At 42.2% G+C, this 21,588-nt stretch overlaps 1 protein-coding gene across 1 annotated transcript in view; it reads right to left on the bottom strand.

Moving 5' to 3' along the window:
* Nucleotides 1-21,588, bottom strand: part of CCSER1 (coiled-coil serine rich protein 1) — a 629,863-nt gene that overhangs the window by 487,866 nt on the left and 120,409 nt on the right. Inside the window, exon 3 of the mRNA XM_018553277.1 lies at nt 16,410-16,597. Within this exon, the coding sequence (XP_018408779.1) occupies nt 16,410-16,597 (188 nt within the window). The remainder of the gene's footprint in view (nt 1-16,409; nt 16,598-21,588) is intronic.

Raw genomic sequence — 21,588 nt, 5'->3', positions numbered from 1 at the left:
AGCGTCCTCCCGTCACCCTAGGCTCAGTATACCACGAGCTACAGCTCGTGGTATACTGAGACGCCGCAGCTGAGGCGGATCCCGACAATTATGTCTGGATCCGCCCAGCTGCGTGACTGACAGCTGGCTCTGCCTATCTAGAGGAGAGCCAGCTGTACCCCTCCCCCCCCCCTCCCCTGTCCGTTCCACCAGTCAGCCCTGTCACGGCAGAGAGCCGTGACAGGATAGAGAGGTGAGCGAACGCCGGTATGTGTTCGCTCACCTACCGATCTACTAAGCCGACCTGTGACAGTCTCATTGTCACAGGTCGGCTAGAACTATGAGGTGAGTGAAAAGCACTCACTTCATAGTTCTACTTTAAGGTACTTACAGTGTTTCTTTTAAAAATACAATTAGAGGCTGATTGAAATGCATTGTTCCAGTGTAAAGCTGTACAAAAATCCAGTGTAAAGCTGTACAAAAATCTGCAGTACATTAATACCACTGGTTGGAATTGCCTATGTCCCTCGGCTCTATCTAGTAGCAGTAATGTGCTGCAAATATCATTTTCACAGCTATACGCTGGTTGAACATGTTTAGCAAATCATTCCTTTAATTATTTATAGTAAACACATACAGTACCTGCATGATTTTTTTTTTTTTTAATGTGCCTGGAGTCCAGCTTTAAAGTGCTTTCCACACCTCTGTGCTGTGAAAAGGCATGGCTGCAGAAAATCTGACCCTATATTCTGTGATAGGTGCTCCTTGACTTTTGCAAACGACAGTTTGGAAATGCAGAGTAGCACTGATGCATCAGTGAGAATATATCAATTGCTGGGTGATTAAAGGAGAACTATGGGGTCAGGGCTTTTCCCCATAATTCTCCTAAGGGTCACGGGAGAACACAAACTAGCGTTCTCCCGTGACCCAAAGCTCAGTATTCAAAAGCTAAGTATCCCCGGAGCCACAGCTCGCGGTATACTGAGACGCCGCAGCCGGATCCCGACAATACTGTCTGGATCCACCCAGCTGCGGGATTGACAGCTGGCTCTGCCTATCTAGAGGCAGAGCCAGCTGTGCCTGCCTCTCCGTTTAGATAGTCAGCGATGGAGGATCGGACAGGGGAGGGAGGGAATCCCTGCAGGAACTGTGAGTGACAGTCACAGCTCTCTGCAGGGATAGATCGAGAAGTGAGCGAGCGACGGTATGTGTTCGCTCACTTCCCGATCTACTGAGCCGACCTGTGACAGTTTCATTGTCACAGGTCTCCTCAGATTATGAGGCTGAGTGAAAATCACTCGCCTCATAATTCTCCTTTATGAAAACAATAAATTGCCTGTTTCAGCAATGTAATCATTAAGCACTATACAAATGACAGCTGCATTCTGAGCAACATGTATAAAACATCTCACTTCCTGTAATGCTTTTAGGAACACACCGCTTCTATATTTACCTTACAACCCGTGCCAATAAGGCAGTGATAAACAGCTTGGCATTACAATGTCCAACTTCACTTTGGGTGAAACAGCCATTCTCTACATTGGCACTGTACATAGCCTACTCCCCTGCTGCCCACTAGAAAGAAATCGTTTTCTTTTATGTAAAATCTGATTGCAATATTTAAAATGTCACCAAGTTATTGTGAATGATAAAATGTCACAGCTCAGATTGGGCCTATTCACAGCACAATGGAATAGCATGTGTTATCAGGTCTTCAGAATCTGCTCTGATACTCATGCAATGGTTCTTTCTCTGTGCTCAAGGAACAAATACATAATTTATAAACTGGTACTGATTGTAAAAACTAGTTGCATGTCCTTCTAAATATCAAATGCAACAATGGCACCCTGGCTTAAAAGCGTTTTGTATAATCTGTCACTGACTTATCATATTGTCTGCTGGGTAGAATCAACAAAATGTCAAGAGGTTACTGATACCACACAGGGATGTCATGAATGGTTTATATAGATACTGACCTGGAAACAATACCTGACGTTTTATATTGTATTATTTATAGGGATGACAATGTCTGACAGGAACCTGTCATGGTGAAAATACTAATTGATTGCATTTTATGCTTTGTCACTTACTCAGAACAAGCATGCAAACAAGGAACATTAGAGAAAAGTCAGCAGTCATCTTCATATGCGTTCCAGATCAGTTAATCATACAAGTGATTCCTAATGGTCTGTTTGAGAACCAGGCAACTGACATTTTCAGGAGGTCACTGTTTACAATGTAATAAATTATAATATTGTTTGCTGGTCCTCATTTATCGGAATCTTTCACCAGTAGTAGTCTCTGCTCATAAGAAGGTCAGTAATGGCAGACTATAAGTTTCACTTATGACAGGTTTTGTTTAAAGGAGAAGTATTGGGAGAGTAGAATGTACTCTTCCCAATACTTAGAGCCAGCGTAGGACACTGCAGCTGTCACACGTTGGCACTAATCTCCCTGCAGAGAGCAGCGACTGTTCCTCTAGTTATTGGAGGGGCAGAAAGGGAAGGGGGCGGGCACAGCTGACTTTGGCTCTAGAGAGGCAGAGCCAGCTGTCAATCAGGCAGCAGGGTGGATTCTGGCAATCCTGTCAGGATCTTTCACAACTGCAGGGCAGCTCTGCGCTGCCAGCATATAGTGGGCACTAGCCCTCTAGATGCTAACTTTGGTTCACAGGAATACATTAGTAAATGTACCCCTTTAACCCAAAAAAGGACTAAGACCAAAAAAAAAGTTTGGCTTTAGTTCTTTTTTAAAGGAGAACTATGAGGTGAGTGATTTTCACTCACCTCATAGTTCTAGCCGACCTGTGACAATGAGACTGTCACAGGTCGGCTCAGTAGATTGGGAGGTGAGCGAACACATACCGGCATTCGCTCACCTCTCGATCCTGTCACGGCTCTCTGCCGTGACAGGGAAGGGGCTGGATTCACCCCTCCCCGCTCCGCCAGCGCTGACTGGCGGAACGGACGGAGGAGGGGGCGGATACAGCTGACTCTGCCTTTAGATAGGCAGAGCCAGCTGTCAGTCACGCAGCTGGGCGGATCCCGGCACAATTGTCGGGATCCGCTTCAGCTGCGGCGCCTCAGTATACCGCGAGCTACAGCCCGCGGTATACTGAGCCTAGGGTGACGGAGGACGCTAGTTTGTGTCCACCAGTTTCCTTGCGGAGAACTATGGGGAAAAGACTTAACCTCATAGTTCTCCTTTAAGGTACAACAAAAGGCTCCGATATGACAGGCCAGACTTCCTTTACCCTCTGAAGTAAGTCCTCCTTTTTCGTGTCTCACCTGTTCCCCTTCGCAGGAACTGCAGCTTACCCTGGGAGGGTTTCAGCATAGGCAGTGCTGCCCATCCAGAAAGCAATGACCTGGACAGCAAAAAAAAATCTTATCTTTCATGTATAAACTACTTATACCATCATCTAATGAAATGGAGACGAACAAACACAGATATGTTTGAAGTCCAGCATGTGTGACAACCATGGCTCCTCCCATAGATACAAGAAGAAATGAGTGTAGCCTTGAAGTGACAGAAAGTGTGTAATTCACAGGATCACATAGTGGAAATAAGGAGTAAAACACTAAAAATAAAAAAAACTAATGCAGCCACCACATTTAAGGACTGGAAGCTGTAATATACTATTTTTTTTTCTTGGGTTCAGATACACATTTGTTAGACTGCAGAAGAAAAGCAGAGACCTAAGAAGAAGCAAAACAAGATCTCAGCAGAATATATTAAAGTGGAGGTAAAGTAATATTTTTAAAAAGTGCTGATAGGCAGGCTTTTTATGACAGAAGGGACTGTGTGAGTTGTTATGTCATAGATCCTCCTTTCTGCCTGTGAGCACTTTTGTTGGTTTCTGTACACTGAACCATGCATTCACAGCTCACTGTACAGCAGGGGTAGCTAAACTTCGGTCCTCCAGCTGTGTTGAACAAATTCCATGAGGCATTGGAACATTCTGACAATGACAGTCATGACTTCCAAAAGCTGATGCATGATGGCAAGTGGAGTTTCCCCACAGCTGGAGGGCTGAAGTTTAGCTACCCCGGTATACAAAAGTGCTGTGAGTCACCTGCACTCCATACAGCATGGTAACCTTTTAGGATGGTGGTGTTTGTAGTGACAACACGGATGGTGCCATTTGAATTCCAAAGCAAAGATGCTGGTGATTATTATATCTTCACCCCTGGTATACAGTCTTACAGAATTCCTTGCCGAGACAAAGTAACTCCCATGCACATGCACAGGAGTTACCTCATCTGGGTCTGGCCAATCAAGTGGCCTAAGACTCCGAACCCAGAAGAAGACCAGGACAAAGATGGAAACAACAGCACAGGAGGCAAGCACTGACATCACAGCACTGAAGGAGATAGAGACTGGCATATAAGACTAAAGGCTCCTGGGGGGCGTTTTTTTCTTTTAATAGAGACTTTACTTACTCGTTCACTACATGCAGTTAATGCACCCAGGAGCACAGTGCTGCAAGATAAGGGCTAACCACTTAGCCTCTGTTGACAGAGCTACTGAACCAAACATAATTTGTCATGCTTATAGCTTATTTATGATATCCAGTGGAAAGTGGTGTTAGCTAAGCAAACTCCTATTTTCAGTCCATAAGATTTGTTTTACAGTCAGTGCCCACACACTTAGATGCCAAGCCAAGGGAGACTGGATCAATTCTGTGGGCTCTTAGAAAGACTGGCCTGAAATTGATGCTGTCAGGTTTATTTCATGTGAAACATGAACTGTGAAACTGAACTTTTTAAGAGTGGTGCCAGGGGAGGCTGGCTAAGAGGGCTGAGCATTTTTAGTGCAGGGAAAAACACGGCATCACAATTTACATTTTTAAGAAAGAACACTGCTAATCGCTTCGGGGAGAGAAAAAAAAAGAAGGGGTTAGCCTCATATTATCAGACAGACATGACATGTAAGAGATCTAAGTACAAGAAAAAAAAGATGAATACTGAAAGTTTAAATTGGTAAGAAAACTGAATTTAATAGCACAATATCTCCGACAGCTGCTGTTTAACAAATTAAGTTTTAGGGGGGAAAAAATAGAACAAAAAAAAAATAAAAATAAACTGTCCCTCAACAAAATAAAATTACCTATCATTTGCTTTCACAAGGTATTAGCTTGGATGGCTGAATCCCATAGGGTTATTTTCATTTCCAGCAATTATATGGTGACATCCAGTGGTAGCTTTTGTACACTACATGCAGTGATAGTAGTAATACTAAACAAATTTTTCGGACCGCCTTTAGCTTTCATTATAGTACGCATTCGCTATTGCATTGCTTCAATAACCTCATGCAATGTCACAACATTTATTTCCATCTGTTGAGTACACCCCTCACATTTTTGTAAATATTGTATTATATCATTTCATGTGACGACACAGAAGAAATGACACTTTGCTACAATGTAAAGTAGTGAGTGTCCTTCACCTTTTGTGATTTGACGAATTTTTGTTCTTCCACCCGTCAGATATAGACACTGGCTGTCCCTATACCCCCCACATTCCCAGGATTTGCGCTCTAATTTCCCCCTTCTTTTTTCCTAGTCCACAGGTTTCTCCCCCTGTTCTTAGAGCAGCAATCCAGATCATTTGCACCTACACAGACCCCACATTCCCAAGAGAGCGCTGTGTTCTTTTTCTGTTTATACTAAACAATTAGACTTTATATGGCACTACATACTGTAGCTTGATCATGGGAAGTCATCTTCTTTCGCACGAGGAACTAGTTAGACTTGACTGGCATGTGTAATAGATAAATGAGACCATATTATATTTTCTACATATAGAGCTATACTTTAAGGGTTAGTCCACCCATAGGTGATGATTAAGTAATAGGTATAGTCTGGCAGGCTGTGTCAGACTCTGGTTTCTTAACTGTCTTGGGTAGTCCAACAGTTATACTTTTTATACATTTCCTATAATTTCCCGTCCCTCTGGAACTTTTGGATGTTCCCATTCACTGTTGTGTTCCTACACTGGTTGCTATATTTTCCATAATAAAAAAAAATGAAGCATCAAGTAGGGAGAGTGGGACTTCTTCATAATGGCCACAGCAGACACAGGAATAGTTAATGCGGTTAAATCGATGATCGATTTTGGCCATAGTAATGAAAAAAATCAAAGGAGCAGGATGGAAAAGTTAACTCGAATGAAAGAAATCCTAACAATGAATGTGTTTTTTGTTGGAGAAACTCCATTCATTCCAAAATCAAGTGTTAAAACCAAATGCAATTTCAAACAACATTTGTCAAATCTATGATGACATTATCAAATGTCCTGCCCTGAGATTTTTCCTACAAAAGGTTGCTTGAAAATGTACTAGTGTATACGCAGCTTTACTTATAGGGGTTGATTTACCAAAGGCAAGTAGGCTGTTCACTTTGCATGGAAAGTTTTCCATCAGTTTAGTGAATGAGGTGAAGAAGTATATACAGTATCTCACAGAAGTGAGTACATCCCTCACATTTGTGTAAATATTTTATGATATCATTTCATGTGACGACACTGAAGAACTTACACTTTGCTACAATGTAAAGTAGTTAGTGTACAGGGCAGTATTCCAACATGATAACAACCCCAAACACACCTCCAAGACGACCACTGCCTTGCTAAAGAAGCTGAGGGTAAAGGTGATGGACTGGCCAAGCATGTCTCCAGACCTAAACCCTATTGAGCATCTGGGGGGCATCCTCAAATGGAAGGTGGAGGAGCGCAGGTTCTCTAACATCCACCAGCTCCGTGATGTCGTCATGGAGGAGTGGAAGAGGACTCCAGTGGCAACCTGTGAAGCTCTGGTGAACTCCATGCCCAAGAGGGTTAAGGCAGTGCTGGAAAATAATGGTGGCCACACAAAATATTGACACTTTGGGCCAATTTGGACATTTTCACTTAGGGGAGTACTCACTTGTTGCCAGCGTTTTAAACATTAATGGATACTTTACACAGTGGTCCAACTCTTCCATCATCACTACAAAGATCTTGGAGAAACATTAATGCAACTCTGGATGGAAATAATGTTGTGACATTGCATGAGGTTATCGAAGCAATGCAATAGCGAATGCGTACTATAATGAAAGCTAAAGGCGGTCCAAAAAATTATTATTGGACAGGCAGTGTATGTATAGTAGAAAATTGGTAACAGCACACAATCCAGAAAAATGTGCCTCTGTGTTCCGAAGCCTTGAGAAAGGTGGGCGTGCTATAATTAAAGCTAAAGGCTAAACAAATTATTAGCGTGTGTAATTTTTTTATTGGACAGGCAGTGTGTATATATAGTAGAAAATTGGTACCAGCAGACCATCCAGAAAAACATGCCTCTGTGCTCTGAAGCCTTGAGAAAGGTGGGCTGCGAGCCACCAAAACATCGGTATAATAAAACCTGCACTCTAAGCCTCCATTCACACCAAGGCGTTTGGAATTTCTGCCCAGTTTATGCAGGCAAAAACACGTCTGTACACGCACGTTTAAATACTTGTGTTTGTGTACGTGCGGTTTTGTGCACATCTGCAGCTACACTACACTCTATTTTTGGACAAAACGTGCTGAACTCTGCCAAAAAATTGCACGTGTAAGTATTCCTGTGTAGTGCATTTCATGTCTTGCGCGTTTTCGCACACATCTGTGCGTGCGTAAAAATGCCTATGTGTGAAAGGAGACTAACTGTTTGGGCCTGTCTGAAGACCTCTGAGTGTATACTGAACTTTTACTGTCTCTCTCCATATGCATATACTGTATCTAAACAGTCCAGTGAAAGAGGTAGTCATAGGTCTTTATTGGCAGACGTTTCGACAAGGCCCTGCTTGTCTTTCTCAAAACTAGCAGTACCTTGTCAAAAAATCGACCAATAAATGGATCTGCAGTATGTTGTTTCATTTACAAGACCCATATGTGCCTCCATTGCACCATTTATATTTAATTTCCTGGAGTGCACCGAGGCAGCTTTTACTCTTATTTGAGTGTGGTGCCTACCACAGGACAAATATACTGTAGAGATGCACCGATACTGTTTTTTCAGTATCGAGTACGAGGATATATTTATTTGGTACTCGCTGATACCGAATACCGATACCGGTGCTGTCTGCCACGATTATCAGGAAGCCAGGCTTATTAAAAGAACACCGGCTTCACTTCCCGAGGCTGCCTGGCTTCCTGACCAATCAAGAAGCCGAGTGGCGGGTCACGAGGTGCTGCCCGGCGTCCTGATTGGTTAGGAAGCCAGGTTGCCTAGCAAGAAGTGAAGCCAGCTTTCTAGCTAATCGGGTCATAACCCACCGCCCGGGTCCCTGATTGGAAAGGAAGTCGGCTCCATGCTCCCTTGGCACTGCCAGTCAGTGGGAGATCCCCCTCTGACCGGAAGTTCCAGTATGGGAGGTATCGGACCATTTGGGCGAGTACTCGCCTAAAAATACTCGGTATTGGTGCATCTCTAATATGCTGTACATATATACAGTATGTGTATATATATATATTGCATTCTATGTGCAAAAGCAAAATATTAATTTGTTTTAAACTGTACAATTAAAATAGTTCGTAATTCCATACAATTTAAATATTCTTCTAAGCCTGTCTTTTTACTAAGCTAATGCTTTTTTCCAACAACAACCTATCAACATTCTTACTCGGAACACATCGATAATAAAGACCTAACCGCATATTGATTGCTGTCTATAAACATACCACTTGCCTATAGATTCAAGAATACTACAGCAATAAGTATGCTTACATCTTCAAATATTTATTACCAGCGTGAGGGTGATGTTAGGCCGTTCGCCGCCTTTGGCAAGCTAGGTATGTAAATTCACACAGGGGTCACTAAGTGGCTGCTATTACTGAATGAAAAGTCTGTAAGTGGCAGTCAAACATTAATGAATATAAATGACAGCTATAAATAACACTCGGCTTACCAACAAGTAAGGAGTAACGGTTCCAGTACAGCACTAATACATGCCAATATGTGGGAGGCTGTTTTTTATTATTTCTCTTCGTAGCAGAATAGAATTTAAAGTGTATCCAGATTATTTTCATTTTATTTTCACTACGTCTTGTAAAGCATAAAAACAAGTAATTCTCAACCGAAAACATTGCTCGTTCCTTTTAATGTTAAAAATTAAAAAAACATGGAGGAAGAAGTCCTCCAAAGACTTGAGAGGTTTCTCTTCTAATTGCAGTTCTTCCAGGATTCCTAATAGCTGACCTTGTAGCCATGGGAAGATATATGCGTAAGGAATCTGCTTAATGCTTTTGCAATGGCAGAGGTGTCTACTGTGACAGATGCAATATAGTTTCTGTATTGTACCTAGGGCTTCCCTTGTTAAGTGGTGTCTACAATAGGATTCAGTATGGACACTGATAGCCAGAACCAGATTTGTGTTGCACGCTGATACTGCTTTGTATGCTGGAAATGGTACTAGCATCAGAGATTATTTATATTAGCTGTATTTATGCTAAGTAATGTATACATTTATCACTTACATGTATTACCATGCACAGATTTCACAGCACTCCCCCGGTAATGTATTCATCTGCTTTTCTTTCCAGAAGGACGGTGCTATCTCTGATTAAGGGCCATCCTGGGTCAGCATGTACATAAATATACTCACCCAAACCTTGGCCCCACCTAGCTGCTAGACCTGCAGCCTCTCTACCCCTCCACTCCAGCAATGGAATGTCCCTTGGCATCCTCACATACAATACACTGCATTAGATGTGATGAGTCACGGGTTCTAAGATCACCGGAGCAGAGGGGCAGAAGAGGCTGCAGGAATCGGTCTAGCAGAGAGGCGAGACCAAGATTCTGGCAAGTATATCTTTGCTATTTTACACCCTACACAAAAATGAGCACTTGGGTAACCCCACTACAAGGGTACAGTTTTATTCTGCCCAGAGTTCCTCTTTAACACTAAAAGAAAATTATGTTTTCATGTTGTTACTAAATAAGCTATACTCATTGCGCCAAATTTCCTAATTGGAATTGCACTTCTGCTTGTACTATTGCTGTATGTGTTACATATATTATTAGAATATAACTCATTTAAATATTACATATATTACTATGGATGGAATGCTCTATGCATTGGTTAATAAGACTCAAGAAAGAAACTGAACACTGAAAAGCTGACCATACATTCTTTCATCTGATTGCACATTCTACATTAGATATATCCATAACTACTGTATGTAGCGCAAAGCCTCCTGATTTGATGCTAATTGCATCTGCTGTTTATGTTTTTACAGAGATTGTATAGTGTATAGACAACTTTAGACAGACCCTTGTAGTTGTCAATAACTGTTATACGTATGGGTTATGGGTTCCATCCACTCTTAGGTATTGGGAGAAATTGAGGGGAATGTTTTAAAAATTGGAGCAGACAGAAACTGGAGCAGTTAACCATATCAACCAATCACCTTCTCGCTTACATTATCAAAGTTTAAAGGAGAACTATGAGGTTAGTGCTTTCACTCATCCTCACAGTTCTAGCCAACCTGTGACAATGAAACTGTCACAGGTCGGCTCAGTAGATCGGGAAGTGAGCGAACACATACCGGCGTTCGCTCACTTCTCGATCCTGTCACGGCTCTCTGCCGTGACAGGGGAGGGACTGGATTCCCCCCTCCAATCCTCCAGCGCTGACTGGCGGAACGGATGGGGGAGGGAGCGGGTACAGCTGGCTCTGCCTCTAGATAGGCAGAGCCAGCTGTCACTGACGCAGATGGGCGGATCCAGACATAATTGTCGGGATCCGCTTCAGCTGCGGCGTCTCGGTATACCGCGAGCTGTAGCTCGCGGTATACTGTGGAGTCTCAGTATACTGCAAGCTGCAGCTCGCGGTATACTGAGCTTAGGGTGACGAGAGGATGCTTTGTTTGTGTCCTCCCGTTACCCTAAGGAGAACTATGGGGAAAAGCCCTAACCCCATAGTTCTCCTTTAACTGAACAAACTGAAAAAAGGAGCAGATTGGTTGCTGTGGGCATCTACTCCAGTGGGACTGGATTCCCCCCTCCCCTGCTCTAGTTTTGATCAATCCCCCCAGTGTCTTAGGTGAGACAGCTGACAAGGTAGCAACTGTCAATCTTCATGCAAGTAAATCTAAATATGTAGAAAAATATAAACCATTCCTTTAAATAGAAGGCCATTCAAATTATTGCATAAGCTCAGGTTTGAGCCCAAGGTTTTCTTTGAAGTATGGAACAGGTCACTCTGCAGTTACATAACTATCCTACAGGAAGGCAAGGATGCTAAACAAACTAAACAATGTTGTCTCCTAGAACGGCTGTTATAATGAAAATGCATCGTACCATGCTTATATCTCACTCACCGGCCACTTTATTAGGTACACCTGTTCAATTGCTTGGTAACACAAATCAGCCAATCACATGGCAGCAACTAAATGCATTTAGGCATCTAGACGTGGTGAAGACGACTTGCTGAAGTTCAAACCATGCATCAGAATAGGGAAGCAAGGGGGTTTAAGTGACTTTGAACGTGCATGGTTGTTGGTGCCAGGCAGGCTGGTCTGAGTATTTCAAAAACTGCTGAACTACTGGGATTTTCATACACAACCATCTATCAGGTTTACAGAGAATGGTCAGAAAAAGAGAAAATATTCAGTTGTGCGGACGAAAATGCCTTGTTGATGTCAGAGGTCAGAGGAGAATGGGCAGAATGGTTTGAGATGATACAAAGGCAACAGTAACCATTCGTTACAACTAAGGTATTCAGAAGAGCATCTCTGAATGCACAACACGTCGAGCCTTGAATCAGATGGGCTACAGCAGCAGAAGACCATAACGGGTGCCACTCCTGTCATCTGAGAACAGGAAATGGAGGCTACACTTCGCACAGGCTCACCAAAAATGGACAATAGAAGATTGGAAAACCGTTGCCCAGTCTGATGAATCTCGATTTCAGCTGCGACATTCAAACTGTAGGGTCAGAATTTGGCTTTGTATCAACGGTTCAGGCTGGTGGTGGTGGTGTAATGGTGTGGGGGATATTTTCTTGGCACACATTGGGCCTATGATGCTATCATGTCAATATGGACCAAAATCTCTGAGGAATGTTTCCAACACCTTGTTGAATCTATGCCACGAAGAATTAAGGCAGTTCTGAAGGCAAAAGGGGTTCAACCCAGTACTAGCAAGGTGTACCTAATAAAGTGGCCGGTGAGTGTATATCACATATGGGCCAAATTTAGCCATTTCTTCATTGAATTTATATAATAAGAAATTAGATAGAAATAATGATTAGCTCCATAGGATATTTTTAAACTAACCATAATGAGTTTGGCAAGTACAACTAAGAAGACCCTATCACCACTTTTAAAACAGGTCTAAAAAAATACATGTGGCTAACTCATAAAAAAATAGCTACTTACAGTAGCACTGTTTCTTCCTCATATCTTCATTCTAACCAGAATTATCCTCTCTCTTAAACTTGCAGAGAATCAGTATTTCCTTGAGTGTGTCGAATTCACCTGAGAGTCTTCTGCTTGCTTTAAAAAGTCTTCACTAGCCATTGGCAGTAAAAAAAAAAAAAAAGCAGATCACGGATAACGGTAGAATTGAAAATGGAGGAAATGTATTGAGAATGGCAGATCTCCAAGACATAAACTAAGGTGGAAGATTGGATATGAGCCATACAGGAAGTGCAGCAGTGCTGACATCTCTATTTTAAAAACTGTCATCAACTGGTGGGCTGTGACCCAAAAGTGGGTCACGAATCTGTGTTCAGTGGGTCGCAACCCTTTTCTAGGTGAGAGGCTCCTCAGCCTCCACCTAGTGCAACACTGTCAGTTCTCGCGCCAGGCAGCTATTTAAAATATTCTACTCAGCGCCGAGTGTCAACTTGAGGTGGGGTAGGCTGAGGCTTTGGCCATGAGGGAGCTCCATCCATACGTGCATTGCATACAACTCTCTCTCATGTCCTGTAGAGGTGCCTGGACGGAATGATGTCACATTCTGGCTCCTGGCACCTCTACAGGGCATGCAAGTGAGCTGTACAAGCAATGGACATATGGATGGAGCTCCGTCACAGCACAGCAGCCCACACTGGACCCTAGGCTGAGGATCCACTCCAGTTCTCATAAGGTAGGGAGACTGGGTTAATCTAAAAAAAAAAGAAGAAAAAATAAATGTTTTGGAGACTGTGTATTGGTGTGTGTGAGACTGTCTGTGAGTGTGTGAGATTGTGTCTGTGGTTGTGTGTTTCTGTCAGTGTTTTTGAGGGGCGTTCGCACTAGTACAGTGTGTTAATCGAACAGTCCCATGCGATTAACACACTGCACCATGTAATGACACCTACTATGAGTTCTGGTGTGGGAGGTGCATTGCGTTGCCATTCATTTAAATGGCACCCCAAACGCACCTCCCCCCCACAGTTCAATTGCCCACACCGGAGTGTGCAGTACCGCAATGCCGTGTGTTCCAGTGCAGTGCGACTTGGGTTGCGACTTAATGACCAAGGACAAATGTGGGTACCGAAGCTACACAGGTTAAGAACCACTGATCTAAACCGCAAATAAGTAATTTGATTTGCTGATACATTGGATCTGTGCAGATCCATTCATAGGTAGGGCTGTGCTAAAATTACTTGTAAAGTTGTCTATTTTTTTAACCCTCTTACAGAAATAGGAATTAGATTTAAATGTATTCAATAACAATTATTGCTTTCTTTTTTTTCCCCGCATCCAGTTTTCTAAGGAAAACAGTGACCTGTGGTTTAAACACGACAGCAGGCATCTGCGTTGTCAGAGAGTGGTAAACACAGCTAATTATTTACACAAATGGCTGAACATCCAATTTACCACACACCCCAGCCAGGCTCTGAACAGCTTATATAAGTCCATAAAGGTGTTCTGCCAAATCATGCTGCCAAATTACATTAGTTTCCTAATACTGGTACACATTCTGCAAACTCTAATGGGCTCTCTGTTTAGTGGTCTAAAAGTTGAAATGTCTGGCTAGAGAATGAAGGTTAATATGCTACGCAGTTGGGAAATACACACAGCTGTGCCTTCAAATGTTTTCACACAAGTAAGCCAATTCTTGCACAGGCCGCTAATCTGAATCTTGGGTTTGTTAATAAGTAATCAAATAAATTAATAAAATCCCTTATTAATCCATGAATGTAGCATGAGCTAGCTGCCCAGGGCCTTGAGCAAATCTGATGTTGGGTTCACTCCCTTGATATTGCCCAGGGAACTTAACCATTCCCACTATTCACTTAACTTAATCCTAAGGCTTGAAATCATTGCAAATTTGCAACAGCCCACCACAGTTGTGTCATAGAACTCCCATGACATGGCTCATGATTTCACATGTGTGCTAGATGCCAGTCAGCAGCAGCAGCACCTCCACTTAGGCCTCATTCACACGAGAAACAGCCGTATCTGGCAGCTCCCGGGAAGGACAGGTGCTGTGTGTGATTAGTATGCAGCCCCATCCTTCTCTATGGGACTACGCGCCCGTACTTCGCCCTATGCTCACCCGCCCTGCACGTTCGTGTGGGTGCAGGTGTCCATACTCGTATGCTGACAGGATGCACCGTCTGCGTCTGAGCCGGTACACCCGCACCCGTACGGACCTGCACTTGGGGTGAGCGTAGGGCGGCGTAGTCCCATAGAGGACTAGGAGATCTGCTCAGTGTGTATTGACATAATGTTGGTGAAAAATCAGCCTATCTGACTGACTGAGGAACAAAATAGTTGCAGAAGGTACATCTCTGTCCCTAGAAACGTGGAATTATTATCACATGAAAAAAAGCAGTAAGTAGTATTAAACTCTCAAACCTTTTTCAATATGTAAGTATAAGTATTTCTTTAAATTGTTGCTCAAACACTTACAGACATCATGTTTCAGAACAACTGGCTCCAACTCTCTTGGCTTGGCTTCTCTAAACTGTCTGTCCTGTACAAGATCACAAGGGAAAGAACAGTCTCCAGCAGCTATCCATCAACTAGCTTGTAGAAGGAAGGAGTACATGGGATCAGGGAGCAGAGGAGCACCTATGTGTTTGTGGAGACACATACCTTACTAGCACACACATGGGCGGCTCCATAGGACTCTGAAATGGAAGGAACCATCCTAAAACAAGATACCAGGGCCAGTTCTCAGGAGACCAGCTGATTCTGCAGGAAGCTAAAACTTTTAAACAACAACCTTTTGACTGTATTACTTTAATTCTGAATTGAAATCAATACAAAACTTGCCCTGACCTAAAAAGCACCCCCCTTCAGTACAACTGTCTCTCCCACAAGGCTTCAGTCCTTCATCTCTTGTGAAAACATGCACATGGGGCAGAGCTCTAAAGCTGTGTAATCCTTCTATTAAAGGATAACAATTGGGAGAGTAAAATATACTCTTCCCAATAGTTTGAGCAGGAGTGTCACAATCCATGATCGCTCAGGTCATGGATTTTCCCTGCAGATAGCAGTGACTGTCAGTCACCATTCACTGCAGGGATTCCCTCCCAAAACACTCTCTCTGTGCCTCCAGCATTCATTGGAAAAAAAGACAGAGCCAGCTGTTAATCAGGTAGCGGGGTGGATCTTGACAATATTTTTTCCTGATTGCAGTTCAGCTCTGCGCTGTCAGCATATAGCATGTTATAGCATGTAGTAGCCCACTATATGCTAACTTTGGGTCACAGGATTACATTAGTGAATGTACTCTTGTGACCCAAAAGAGGACCAAAGCCAAAAAAAAAAGGTTTGACCATAGTTTTCGGTTAATGATCCAACTAAGGAGATACAAAGGTGTGCTTTTAACCTGACTTATATTAATGCTCTATCAGCCCCATTGTATTATAGTATCCCCTATATCCACTTTCCTATGAAAATAACATTGAGCATTAATAAGTGTTCATTTCTGATTTGGCTCATTAGGTAGGATATTATCCCAGTATGCAGGACTAATGAAAACTAACAACATGATTTTAATATGCTCTTTACAATTATTTGTCTTAGTAAATATGCCAGCATTACTAAACTAATTGTGATCACAATAATTCATTCCATTTGGGTCCCCAGTAGGTGGGTTGCACATTTCCAAATGGATGATCTCTGGCAATAGGACCCTATGTTCTTAGGATTTCCATTGCCAGTAAACATATATAATAGCAGGTTATGTGCACATAGTAATTATTTCTTTAATTTAAAAGCAGCTATAGTACATGTGCTACACTAATTTCAAATTCGTTCTTGGGGTTTCTTATGTGGATGAGGGATGGTTAATGAGAAGACAGAGCACTACGTTTTCTTTCCAACAATACATCAAAAAAGATGCTCATAAATATGTATGTGTTTTACATATCCGCCACTTAGATATTGGGTGATGTTCAAGGTTAGAGGATATTAGTGATTAGTAGATTTACTCTAATATTACTACAAAAGAAATAATTTCTGTTCACTTACCATGCTATTCATTTTTGAAGACGTTGAAATAGTTCTTTGTTTTCTAAAATGTGGCAGCTCTTCAGAATGCTGCTCCTTTGGTTTAAAAGCCATGCTGCTGCCCCCTGCGGTACCCTCGGAGGATGAGCGCAATCGTCTCTCAGAATAGCGCCCATCTCTGTATGGGCTGAAACTACTGGCATAGTTAACTGCAAATAAACACATAAAAGAGAGTAAATGTTTATGTACTGGAAACACATTTAGTATTCTCTTATCAAATATTCAGAAATCGTATCTGGCTTTATTCCAGGGTAATACTGCAGTACTGTGGGTTTTAAAATGAAAAAATTACATTCTAATAGTATAGTCTAAACTCATCAACTTTTTAAAGTAAACTGATATCATGGGAGGATTCAATAAAAACGTGCAAACCAGGGTCAGAAAACATCAGGTTGGGCATAAAGGCAGTTTGCTTAAACTAGTATTAAACTCTAAAACATTATTTCAATAACAAATCCAGATCAAACAAATATACATTGTCCAGCAAAATACTGTATTTCTTTACATTTTTACCCAAGCACTTGCATTTATGTTTCTGAACAGCTGGCTCCAACTATTTCAGCTCAGCTTCCCTAAACGTCCTGTCCATTGCAAGATCACAAAGGGCAACACAATCTCCAGCAGCTGTCCATCTACTGGCTTGCAGAAGTGATGAAGGAGCAGGGGAGGGGGAACATTGCAGGGGTTTACCCTGCTGTGGAGACACACAGCTTACTAGAAAGATGTCACCAGCAAACCAAATCAAATTGAAATCCAAAGAGTTTGTTTATTGGTATGTCATGTCATCAACTGGTTCTGATGACATGACGTTTCAATAAATGAACACTCTGGATTTAAATTTAATTTGGTGTGCTGGTGACATCCTTCTACAAACATTGCCTGTCGGTGCCATCCGCAGTCACTACGAGCACCCCCCCCTGTTGTTGGGGTTTTCCAGGAAGGCGTGCGACAAGACAACTACCTATTATAACCCCGCTTACTAGCACACACAAGGGTGGCTCCATAGGACCTTGCAAGGGAAAAGAGCCACTCTAAAACAAGATATCAGGGCCAGTGCTCCGAGGAACAGCTGATTCTGCAGGACTTTTAAACTTTTAAAAATGTTTCAACTTCAAGAAGCAGCATCCATTGTAACTGGTTTATTCAGCATTTGAAAACGCTTAAGAACCTTTTGACTTTTACTTTCACTTAATGAGCAGATCCCCTGTAAACAGCCAATAAGCGCTAACAGTGTCCACTAAAATGTATAAAGTAGCATTATTGGTAAAAAAATAAATCTTAACAGGACATAATGTCAACTTGGAGAGAACCCAAGATCCTATATACAGCCTGGGTCTACGATGCAGGACTCTCCCTAGATAAAAAGAAACAAATATGAAGACAAGGATAAAGATTTGGGGGGTCATTCACGAAGGAGCCAAAGGATTAAGCCGAACCTTCAGCTAATCCTTCGGCTCGCTTCGGCTGCGGGAAGCCCTCAGTTCAGCCAAACCAAAGGGCTGCTGTAAGGGCTGTTCACAATAGCCCGTACAACAGCCGAAGGCAGCTGAAGCACTCAGCTGAGCCGAATGCATATGCTTTAGCGAGGCAGAGCCGATGACACAGCCGAAGTAGGGAGAACGGTCTGCCGGAGCAGATCGTTCCCCTTGCAAAATGTAAACAAATGAAAAAAAAAAAAAACACAACAAAAACCCAAAACCCAAACCATACCAGACCCTTTAGGTCTCGTAGCAATTTTAAGGGGGAATTCCACCACCCAAAAAAAAAGAAAAAACTGTGGGGTTCCCCCTAAAATTCCCATAAAGGGGGCACGCTCCAATTATCCAGTGCAATCTAGACACACCCATTTTCACAGCATGCTTTCTACGCCCCAGGGTGTCCCTCATTTTCAAGTTCCAAAGTTGGTAGCTATCAGTAAACTTCACTAATGCATAGCAGTAATTGCTACTCACAGAATGAACATATGTGCCAGCATTTTAGAAGTGTTAGTGCTATGCTAAGACTACTTTAACGCTTTGCTTTTCAGTACCTTTACCAATCCAGTGTGATCTGGTGTAGAAAGTCTGTCTACCTAGTATGCTGAATAAAAGGTTTCTGGTCATGTGATGTAGCTTTTTTTATGCTTATACATGGGGAAGATTTCCTCTGATTTCCTGTCCTAGAGATACAACTGGAAGTGAGCTGTAGTCTCTCCAAAATCAGTAAATAAATCCCCTTATAGACAAGTTTCACCAGAACAGGGGTCCCATTGTGATTCCAGTTTCTGTGACAACTGTAAAATTCCTTGTCCCTGTGAAAATGATAACCAATACAAATAGAGAAGGCGGATGTCCCCAGGTAGAAACAAAAACCCGACTATGACACACTTGCATTAAGGTTACTGATATAATGCATCTTGTTATCTTGTTTGATACATTTACAAAACATTGTTGGCACGTGATCCTATCAATCACCCTCAAAGACATCTGTTAACTGTCTTGGTATATCAGATCTCAGATGGAATATCAATTCATTCACCAGGTTTCTGTCTAATTAAGACTGAAAACATGTTTGATATTTTAATTGGAGGCAATACTGGGGTTTATGACAATTTTTAGCTTGCCACAGGGTAGATTCATTAGCAAGTAATATGAATGCAAAAATCTAATTAACATGGATACTTCGGCTCAAGTTGAAAGAGCTGTGAAGATGCTCAGACATAATAGTTTGGGAAGGACAGAACTTTGAGCCGTCTGTTCCATGTATATTTTAGTAGCCCCGTGTATTGCTCAGTTACATGAAGGATTTATCACTTAGAAGAAAGCAAGTCTGTCATGTATTTTATTTTTAACTAAATTCAGATGAAAGTAGACCAAATCATGTGCATATTTATGCTCGAATAAGAGCTAAAAGTGAAGCAATTCCAAGCTAGTTTGAGTAAAGCATTGTATTTTAAATAATCACCTAACCCATTTAAAAACAACAAGCATGCCACTGGACTAGAAAAGTGACATGAATAGAAACAGTGGCATTAATAGATAAAAAAAAAAACATTAATATAAACTTGCAATAAACCTTTCGAAATATATTGTATATGTAAAAATGTAAAAAAAATAATAATACCAAGACATATTGTATATGTAAAAATGTAAAAAAAATAATAATACAAAGACAGAACCAACCTGCTCTTTAGCAGGACCGTCCTAAAAACCTCCAAGGGGATGGTGTTTAAGCAGAACTAAAGACTGCTATACTTACCTCCCCTCCACAGCGGTTTAGCATCTTTGGCCATCTTAATTGGCTAGCCTGGCATGACATAACTCCTATGAATGTAGTTAATTCATCACAGCCAAAAGGCATGCTTACATTCTACAGATGTTTGCGAAAAGGCAGTTAAGAAGATTTTATTGCAGAAGATGCATAGAGGGGAATGTATCAAAACTGGAGCAGGCAGAATAAGGAGCAGTTGCCCATAGTAACCAATCAGCTTCTATCTTTCACTTTCAAAGCTTAAAGGGGTTCTAAACCCTCCGGTTCTTTTGCCTATATCTACTGCTAGCATGCAGTAAATATAGGCAAGAAGTGTAAAATTAAAAAAAACGCTTAAAATCCTTTTAAACGTACCTCGTTATCGCCGCTCGTTCCCGCGCCGAGAATCAGGAACTGCTTGTACGGCCGCTAAGGATCTTGGGGCAGGCGCATGCGCAGTTCCGATTCTCGGCCGGGAGACGAACAGAGACGCAAGGTAAGTCTATGGACGCGTGCACTCGCCTGCAGACACCGCTGGATCGGAGAGACAGAGCAGTCAGCGCTGGATCGGAGTGACGTCGCACCGCTGGAGGGACAGATGAAAACATGGGGAAAGAAGAGGAAGATCGGGAAAAGAGACATCATTTAAGGTAAGTGCTAACATTTACATTGGGGGGAGGGAAAACAAATGTTGCCTTTAATGTCACTTTAACTGAACAAACTGAAAAAAGAAGCTGGTTGGTTACTATGGTCAACTGCTCCAGATTTTGTCTGTTGCAGTTTTGATAAATTCTCCCCATAGCAGGTCTCTTCTGCTTTATGTCTGCTAGCAATTCTGCAAGGAGTTTGCATGTTCTTTGACATAACTCCTATGAATGTAGTTAATTCATCACAGCCAAAAGGCATGCTTACATTCTACAGATGTTTGCGAAAAGGCAGTTAAGAAGATTTTATTGCAGAAGATGCATAGAGGGGAATGTATCAAAACTGGAGCAGGCAGAATAAGGAGCAGTTGCCCATAGTAACCAATCAGCTTCTATCTTTCACTTTCAAAGCTTAAAGGGGTTCTAAACCCTCCGGTTCTTTTGCCTATATCTACTGCTAGCATGCAGTAAATATAGGCAAGAAGTGTAAAATTAAAAAAAACGCTTAAAATCCTTTTAAACGTACCTCGTTATCGCCGCTCGTTCCCGCGCCGAGAATCAGGAACTGCTTGTACGGCCGCTAAGGATCTTGGGGCAGGCGCATGCGCAGTTCCGATTCTCGGCCGGGAGACGAACAGAGACGCAAGGTAAGTCTATGGACGCGTGCACTCGCCTGCAGACACCGCTGGATCGGAGAGACAGAGCAGTCAGCGCTGGATCGGAGTGACGTCGCACCGCTGGAGGGACAGATGAAAACATGGGGAAAGAAGAGGAAGATCGGGAAAAGAGACATCATTTAAGGTAAGTGCTAACATTTACATTGGGGGGAGGGAAAACAAATGTTGCCTTTAATGTCACTTTAACTGAACAAACTGAAAAAAGAAGCTGGTTGGTTACTATGGTCAACTGCTCCAGATTTTGTCTGTTGCAGTTTTGATAAATTCTCCCCATAGCAGGTCTCTTCTGCTTTATGTCTGCTAGCAATTCTGCAAGGAGTTTGCATGTTCTCCCTGTGCTTGCATGGATTCTCTCTAGGCACTCCAGTTTCCTCCCACACTCCAAAGACATGATGGAAAGCTAATTTGCTCATGTCTAAATTGGCCCTGAGAGATAGGGACCTTAGATTGTAAGCTCCTCAGGGGCAGGGACTAATGTGAATGTGTACTATGTAAAGTGCTGCGTAAATTGTCGGCACTATATAAAAACCTGTAATAAATAAATAAAAATAAAATAGATTTCTCTGTTCAAAAAAAGTTACTCTTTAATAT

This window comes from Nanorana parkeri, unplaced genomic scaffold (genome assembly GCF_000935625.1).
Source record: "Nanorana parkeri isolate BGI_ZX_2015 unplaced genomic scaffold, ASM93562v1 scaffold115, whole genome shotgun sequence".
NCBI lineage: Eukaryota > Metazoa > Chordata > Amphibia > Anura > Dicroglossidae > Nanorana > Nanorana parkeri.
The sequence above is the reverse complement of the archived record's forward strand: the minus strand, read 5'-3'. Positions and strand labels throughout refer to the sequence as shown.